Below are 8938 nucleotides of genomic sequence, written 5' to 3'. Positions count from 1 at the left end.
GACCCACATGGCGCAGCAGACCTCTCCTGAGTTGCCCGCTGCTCCCCTTAGCAGTGTATTTAAATCAATCTGACTGTTCTGTTTCCCATTCTGTCTCTGGAGAATCCTCTCACCACCCCCTCCCCCCCCACACACCTCTGGCCTGTACCTCAGTTATTATATGCATAAATAAATCTTAAAAAATAACAACTGGGCAATGGCTAACCAGTCTGGATGGTGTTTCATGTCTACTGAGATGAGAATAATCTGGAGTGACAGGGAGGATGGCAAAGGTTATTTCCATAAAAAATCTCCTAGGAAGTACCCTAATCTTATACCTGGATTCTTCTTTCGGGATCACTAGAAGAAAAAATAAACTTTAGGGATAAATGTGACCCTGCCCAAAGCAGGGGAGAGGCATTTGAAATCATTTTGGGGTCACTTTCAGCCCTACAAGTAGAGGCTCATTTAACAGTTCTGTGAATAGGCAAGATGGGATAATGTGAATGTTCTCAGACTTGGACAGAACCAAGCTCTCCATGACATGGCCATCACAGGAACTGCACACATCTCTAAGATTTCAAATTCCCTTATGATAGAAGCACCTTTTAATGGAAGTTGCCTGCCAGGCTAATGGTCAGGTCCCGAGCAGAAATTTCGAGATCAATAGGCCTTCTAAATTCAATAAATCAAGACTGCACCTAAAGCTTAATGGTCTGATAAGAACAGCAAGCAAATACGAACTGTCCTTCCTTCTCCTCCCCGTCAGGCATTTAATTGGTCACTGTTCCTAGAAGTTAATGGTCTCATTTCATGTAACCTTCAGGAAGAGGCAGGCATGAAGAGGTGACACATCATTCAAAGAAAATTCCATGAAAGACGGGCTTAAGGCAACCTAGGTGCCACCTCATTATAAAAGTTGTTTTTCAAAGAACACTACTGAGATCCACTCCGAAGTTGAGTATCTTCTATGCTTAAAAGAAGTTCCTACCTTGCTGGGTTTACTAACTGAATCGAATGTCCCTAATTCAGTTACAGGCCTTTCATTTTAGGGGAAAGTTTGAATTATATATATATATTTAAATCATTTTCTCCCCAAATATATACATATGTATTTTAAAATGCATATTATTTCCTAGAACAATGTTTATTGCCCTGAGGATTGCAGTGAATAGTTGATTAGGGATATTTCTCCCTTGTATTTGGCTTTTATGAAGCAGAAAAGCCCAAGTTACACATTGGGAAATGAAGAAAACCTCAAGGAAATTAATCAGCAAAGAAAATCATGTATCTTAAATACAACACAAATGTTCATGTTTAAAAGGGAATTGCCTGCTTCCCATACTTTCTACAGGTCCAGTTCAGATAGAAGTCATGGAAGAAAAACTGCTTTGTGAGCTAAAGGGAAATCTGCTTAATTGGGTGGCTCTGAGAGACAGCCAGACTCCTAATCACTCAAGGCCTGGAGAGAGAAGCCATGCTTATCAGAAGACTATTCAACAAGGCTGAAACACATGGGGCTAGTCAGCTACTAGGTGTGAGTAATGAGAACACGCTCTTATAGCTAAACATCTCCTCCTGTAATTCCTTCTATAAATAAAGCATCTCAGTCTCTTATTGGTATTGCTATGTTAGAAGAACTCGGAATATGTTCACTTTTTTCATTATTATATCAAAAGTCTCCTGGCATTCACTGAATAAAAGTTCAATTGAAAATGAGCAGAGTTAGGGTCTCCCCTGGTGGCGCAGGCAGTTGAGTGCTGCACTGTGAAGTTGTCCGCAGCCTCTGTAGCGCCAGTTCAATCCCCGCCGACAGGCGAGGGTCCCACATGGCACGGCAGACCTCTCCTGTCTCGCCCGCTGCTCCCCTCAGCAGTGTATTTTGTCAGTCTGCCTGTTCTGTTCCCTACTCTGTCTCTGGTAATCCTCTCACCCTCCCACACATCTGCCCTGTACCCCGGTTCTTGTATAAATAAATCTTTAAAAAAAGAAAGAAAGAAAGAAAATGAGCACAGAGTTACTAATAATAAGTAAATTGGGCAAGAATGAACAAAGAACAATAAAAGACCTATTACACAGTAAAGTCTCATAAATATTAGTTACTTTCATAGTAACTGAAGTCTGAAGTTATAAACAAACTGAAGGATTAATTTCTTAAAATCATCAATTTGAAAAAAAAGTTTTAAATCCAAAGTTCGCTTACTCATCAGTATGAACAACAAAAAAAGAACTCAATGGCTTACTTTGCCCATGTTTAATGAAGCCAGACTCTAACTTTGTCCCAGAGGAGGAACACTGAAAGCGTGCTTGATGATCACTATCTACAGAATTTCTCGCCAGAGGCCCACAGGGGAAGGGCCTGCCTGCTTACTCTGAAGCTTCAGAAAATCAGAAACCGCCTAAGTAGCCAATAAGTGGAGTCCCACATCCAGAGTTCCCCTTTGCACACACTCAAAAGTTTTTCTTTTTGAATTTATCATTAGTGTCCACATAACAAATCTACCAATATTGACTTTGTGAAATCTCTCCCTACCCCAGTCACTGAGGACTTTGTCTTCTCTTTCTTTACTCTGTGTGTGTGTGGGGGGGGGGGGGGGTGGAGATAACTGAAGAGAGTAGAAGACACACACTGACAATGATCATGCCTTTTCTGAAAGCAGCTGCTTTAAAGAAATTTTATTTTTTCAATACCATTAATACCTGAAATGGGAAGACTTAAAGCAAGAAGCAAAAGTAAACAAGCAAACAAACTCACAACCTAAAACTTTTCAAGGGAAAAAATGCTATAAATATTAAGTCTTAAGGAGAACATTTACTTTTAATACACAGTCTTGATTTATGCAAAACCATTACTTTAAACAGTTTGATATTTTAAACAATTTTCTCCCCAATGCCTTTCTAGCACTCTAAAAATCACCTCAAATAATCGGTGATCTCTTTCTTGAGTATGCAAGTTTTATAAATTGCATCAGACCCACAGTGTCTTTCAGGGAGTTTCAACAAAAGCAAAGAGAAGCTGTTCAAGGATAGAACTGCAGCAGCAGATCGCAGAAAAACTGAAGAAGAAACTCGAGGTCACTCGCTAACCCACCAGCTGTCCTTCCTTTCCGGCACCTGGAACCCCCAAGTCTGTCCCCAAGTCGGAATGTGTCTGAGGTGGCAGGGATGCAGGACAGCGGCTGGGCCCTATCTCCCCTCCAGCGGCCTATAAAGTAACTCCCGCTCAAACTGCTCAGCCGTTAGGGTGCCCTGGATGGCTTCGCAGCCGGGGTTGAACACCGAGTAGGCGCTCCTCTCGCCGGCTTTCCTCTCTTCTGGGCCTCGTGTCCCCACATACATCCAGTAGAATAAGGACAGGACAAAATAAACCAGACCAAATTCCAGTTCCACAAATAGTCCCAGGAGGACCAGCCAGAGGAGAACCTTCAAGAAGGTGATTTTGGTCAGGAGAGACTGGTCCAGTGGCGTGGGTGGGGGAACGGCTGTGTTCTGAGGCGGTGGTGACAAGCTGCTCCCAGGCTGAGTCGCCTCCTAGGACACAACAAACCAAAGTAAGACTAAAGGGTAATGGGGCTGAGAGAAGCTAAACAAATCTGGAGAGGCCTTTCTCAGTGCCCTGGGAAGGCTTCCGGCTCATTGATTTCTAGTTTCTTGCCCTGCTCTCTAAAACAACCATCTCCAAAGAGCTCATGCGCCTTGCTCCGACTGAATCAAACAGATCAGCACTGAGATGTGACCCCCAAAAAACCTTACAGCATTCAGAGAGACTCCCATTCATGAGAGACATTTCCTCAGATTCGTCGGCTGCTAGTCAAAGCTGCTTTGGGCCTCCTACAGAAACTTCCTGGAAACCGAAAACGCATCAGTCACACACAGCTTTGCACCATCAGTGTCAATATTTTTGCCAACTTGATTAGATGAGCTTTTTGAGTGACATGATTCTAAGACGGAGACTGCCATTCAACTATACCAGAGACAGGAAACAAAAAACCCTTTCACACACTAAACACAATCAGCTCCATCCCCCGTGACCATTCTATACAGGTCCAAGGCAGTACCCCCTAACTGGACACCCCATCTCTTATCTCTTCTTGCTCCAAATCATCCTATGAGCAGCTGCCTGGTGAATCTCCTGAAATGCCCCTCAACCTCATACACAAACCTTTACCAAATTTCTATTGCCACTGATGAAAATCCAGTTTCCTTGGGCTAGAAACCAAGGACTTCCATTTATTGAACTGACAGAAATGCCAGGACACAGCCCCTTTGCCAGGTGCTAAAAGCTACCTGGGCAACTTTAGTGAGCTTGGTTTCTAGTCTAGTATTTTTCAAACCCAACACACACACACACACACACACACACACCCCTCACTACATGTGAAGCACCATCAACAAATAACCTTACCATACGTGAAGCTCATATTATTTTAAAATTTATTTTTAATGAGAGACAAGATCCTCTAAATTGACATCACCATGATTTAAAGGTCATGATTTAAAGTTTGAAAAACAATGGTCTAAAAGCTTTCCTGTCCAACACATCCACCATCTATCACTCCATAAACAAACCTTCTACTCCAACTGGTCTTACTCTCCTTTCCATTGCTCAACTTCTGGCCTTCCCTCCTGCAAGCGTGGGGAATCTCTGAGCATGCCCAAGCTCCCTGGGCTATCAGGGAGGGCGCCCCCTGCCACCCAGAGCAGGAACTAGCTCTGTTTCTCACTGGGATATGTCATCTTCCCTTTCAATCTTCCCTTGTGGTGTCCCTTGGTTGTTTATAAGCAGCAGGAGGCCAAGACTGCCATTTGTTGGCTTTAGATGTCTCTAAAGTCAACCACAGCACCACACATAGGTTCTCAATACACAGCTGAACTTTTTACTTTGTTTCTTCCTCAGTTACATCCCACACTTTTCACATACAAATTTAAAAGGAAACCAGAAATGTTATTTGGTCTCAATAAAAAACAAAGGTCATCAGATTTAAGTTGTCAGAAATTCTATTTTGTTAGAGCCTTTTTTTAATCATCAACATTGTAATTATCTTTTCAGTTAGATTGGAAAGTCACTTAACATACTATCAGCAACACCACTCCCCTCCCTCCCATTTAGTCAATAAGCCAAGTGTCCATTTCAGATTTGGTCCATGTGGATAGCATTTGTTTGCTCAAGAAGGGACTGTATCAGGGTGGCTTATCTGGACAGTGTGACTGCCGTGTACTAGGCAAGAGGGAGAGTTGGGGATGATGCAGGAAGGAGGGGGTAGGAGCCAGAACATTTAGGGCCAGGCAGGCTATGGTAAAGATGCTGGAAATGGGAAACCACTGAAAGCCTTAGCAGAGAACTAATGCATTCTACTTATATTTAAAACCACTCTGGGCTGCAAGAGCAGAAGCAGGGAAATTGTTAGTCATTGATGCAGGAGGCCCAGTGAGAAAGAAGCAGGCACAGATTAGAGTGTGACACAGAAGTCAGAGGAAATGATGCTTGATGGATACAGAATACACTTTGAATATGTATGACTTGAAATCCACAATAAACTGAATTTATTTGATTATTCAGAAAGCATAAAAAGAAGAATGTTCATGGCAGGCATTTATTGACTGCCAGACCTGTAACCCAGGAGTCAGGCATTGTTGCTCCCAATTTAGTTGCTCCCAAGGAAGTCACTGAGATGTTAACTCCTCTAGTGACATAGTTAGTGATAAGCAGAGGCCAGAGAGGTCTAAGATCCTGGGATGCTCTCCCTGGGAAGCCCTTTTTACATAATTAGGGGCTTTATGGAGCTAGTAAGGAAGGATCAGAAACCTAGGGAGAGGTTAAATGAACTGGCAAAGGAAACAAGCAAGAGGGGGGAGGTGGAAATTTCTCTGCCTCTTTTTGCATTTGATCTAGGTTGACTAGCAATCCACCTTCAGCTGTAAAAACTGTGTGCAGGAGCGTTTGGGGTTGTCACAGCACACAGAGGCACAATTTAGGGCAGGCATTTCTATTCCTCAAATACCAAGCTCCTTTCCAGCCTCAGGGCCTTTGCATGTGTTGTTTCCTATGAGAGGAATGCCCCCCCCCCATCACCTGGTTGGCTCCCTTTACTCTTAGAATCCTGGATAAAGACATCGCATGTGCCCTTGGCTTAGGTCCCAGGTTTCTTTTTATGATAAGTCACCTCCCCAGTGAGGTTCTCCCTATTTCCCAGTTTGAACTAGAACTCTGCTGCCCTCGGTCCCCATTCACTATCACAGCATTCTGGGTTTTTGTCTTTTATAGCAGTCATGGTTGTGAGCTTTGGTTCGCTGCCCACCTTCCCCTGCATCCCCAAACTCAAAATGCAAGTTGTGTGGGAGCAGGGCTTTCTTTGTCTTGACCACACTGTCTCCCAGGATTTAAAACAGTAGCTGGGACATAGTGGACATGGATGCATGCTCTTGAATGAAAAAAATGGTGAGGGAGAGGAAGAAATTAAAAGAGGGCTCTTGATTTGGGGAGCAGGGGCTACTGCAAGGTTGCGACTAGCCTGATGACTCCAAAGAAGAGTCAGTGAGAGCCAGTTTGGAGGCAAGGAGCGACAGGAGTGTGGGGGATGAATCTGGGGACTAGATGGTGTACTGGAGGCTGGTGTGGGACCTGGCTGGGGAGGAAAGCTTTCTGCAGGATTAAAAAAAAAGTTACCAGCATTTTTGTCCTAAAGTGATTGCAGCTTGTTGCAGAAATAATTTATTTGGGAGGACTACTTTCCCCCAAGCGAAATCAGAGAGTGGAAGGAGAAAGTAGAGGCTTCCTCATCAATGACTACGGAAAAGCAGCAATTGCAAAGAGAAGGCTAAAGAAATCTCCAACAAACCATAGTGTGCCACCAAGTTATTAAAAAGAGAGACTGTAAATCAGAGAGAAAAAAATTCAGTGAGAATTTTCATACCCTAGCAAATCCAGGAATAACTGAGTCAATGAAAATGAGCTTAAGACAGACTTCCTTATGAAAAACAGAGTAATTAATAAGAATAGCTGGCCATCCCTTTTGTCAGGATGTCAGCTTTTTGGGTTTTTAATAATAGAAGCATCGCCAAGCTCAGCTTCTCTGGGGCAACTCAATGATCTCACATTCCCTTGGAAATGAGACGTGCAATCAAAAACTCATTGTGTGGGTTAGATATTGTTTTTTAGCTGTGAGGAGGAAAAAGGGTAGGGGAAGTCAATTCTAAAATCTTAAGCAATTGTGCTCAGTGAGTTCTAATCAACAATAAAGTTATCCTGAGACAAACTGCACGCAAGGAAATGGATTGTCTGAACCCTGCTACACTCTTTCTGCAAGTCAGTTGGAATTCTGCGTGTTTTGGAGATTAATATCTAATTAAAATTGAGTAACAGTAAGTCCTCCTTGATTTAAAAAAAAAAAAAATACCTGAAACCCGATGTCCCACAATAATAAATGAACTTAGGAGAATTTTAAGAGGAGTAAGGTACACTTGGGCTCCAGTCCATTTTAATTTTGAAAAAGAATGTTTGGCTCTTATACACTTGTAAGAAACAAAGGCCTTATCAAAAGCACTAATTTGAGGTTTGTCCTGTATTCCCACGGGCACTCGAGTCTGGTAAGCAAGTTACCTGTCACTTTACTCAAGGGCAAAACTTATGAGTTCATCTGCAAAATTACAGATTACCAAAGCAGCCTGAACGGTAAAAAGGCTATCATACTAATTTTTTCCCCACCTTGGACATTCATTACGAACTTGAATAAGCTTCCCTTGTAAAGCTCAAGAGTGCTGCAGAAGCATTATGCCCTCACCGGCAGTTACCGGCTGCACTGGCCAAATTTTGTATTCAAACCCTATTTCTAAAGCACCAGCTAGGTGAGCTCCTGGCTGCACATGGCCCAAGGGCGAAATCAAACGAGCCTTAATTACTGCCACTTTTTATCAGCCGCCACGTAAGAACTTTTACCCTGCACTGGCAGGGGGCTGTGGCTCTACACGGCTGTGGAGGTCTCGCAAAGCATGCTGCAGGGGACAAGCCGTCCAGCGCCCGAGAAAGTTGCAGGCGCGACAGCCCCGCCCGCCGCGAGACGCGAGGGGGCGTGGCCTGAGGCCCGGTGGTGGGCGGGGCCGCCCCTCGGCGGGGGCGAGGCCTGGAGCCGCCACGTGGGCTGGGGCGTGGCCTTGTCCAGAGTTTCCTGGGAGGCTACGAAGCCGGGTCCCGGGGGCCAAGCCTCCCTCGTCTCACCTGAGCGAGGCCGGGCTGGACCCGGGCACTCGCGGGCCTCAGTTTCCACACCAGGAACCGTTTTAGCCAACCCGGGGCTGCCTTTGGCGTCGTAGCAGCTTCCGACTTCTTTCCCAAGCTTTGTGTGCTCTGGCTCGAAATGCTGGGTTCAGCCGCCAGCCCAGCTCGCTTCCGAGCCGCCCGAAACTCGGCTAACCGCTGTTCCATGACGCGCGCCCGCCCGGAAGCGCGCGCCGGCTCGCCCGCCCGCCGGGCTCCTGCCCGCGTTTTGCGTCGCGCCGGACCAGAGCGCGCCTGCGTCGCAGCTACTCATTGCTGCGCATGCGCGCCGGGGCCCCAGCGCGGGCTTGTGACGTTACTGGGCTGTCGGTACCGGTGCTGCTCACCTCCAGACGCGTGAACGCGGCGTGCACCTCCTCAGGCTATGTGGTAAATGACTTAGGGCGTGCAGGCCGCCCCATTGGTCTCTCTTGCCCCAGCTCCTCCCAGGGACGCTCTACTGTGCATTATCGCACTTCAGGGATCCGCTCCCCAGCAGGTCAGGCATCCTTCAGTCCTTAAGAAGGTGTCCCGGGGCTCCCCGGTGGTGCAGCGGGTTGAGCGCCGCACTGTGAAGCTGTCCGCAGCTTCTGTAGCGCCGGTTCGATCCCAGCCGGCCAGGGAGATAAGTACATGGCGCGGCAGACCTCGCCTGCCTCGCCCGCTGCTCCCCTCAGCAGTGTCTACGGTCCGTCTGCCTGTTCT

General features: G+C 45.8%; 1 protein-coding gene across 1 annotated transcript; it reads right to left on the bottom strand.

Moving 5' to 3' along the window:
* Positions 1-3165: 3165 nt before the first annotated feature.
* SAYSD1 (SAYSVFN motif domain containing 1) lies at positions 3166-8526 on the bottom strand (the record flags this gene model as incomplete). Its single annotated transcript, XM_084227743.1, has 2 exons — positions 8195-8526; positions 3166-3510 (listed from the first exon to the last, which is right to left on the bottom strand). Exons 1-2 carry the CDS (start codon positions 8399-8401, stop codon positions 3166-3168), a joined length of 552 nt encoding a protein of 183 aa, XP_084083869.1. The 5' UTR covers positions 8402-8526.
* Between the last annotated feature and the right edge of the window lie 412 nt (positions 8527-8938).

The sequence above is a fragment of the Talpa europaea genome (genome assembly GCF_964194135.1).
Source record: "Talpa europaea genome assembly, chromosome: 2".
In the NCBI taxonomy this organism is placed as follows: Eukaryota; Metazoa; Chordata; class Mammalia; order Eulipotyphla; family Talpidae; genus Talpa; species Talpa europaea.
The sequence above is the reverse complement of the archived record's forward strand: the minus strand, read 5'-3'. Positions and strand labels throughout refer to the sequence as shown.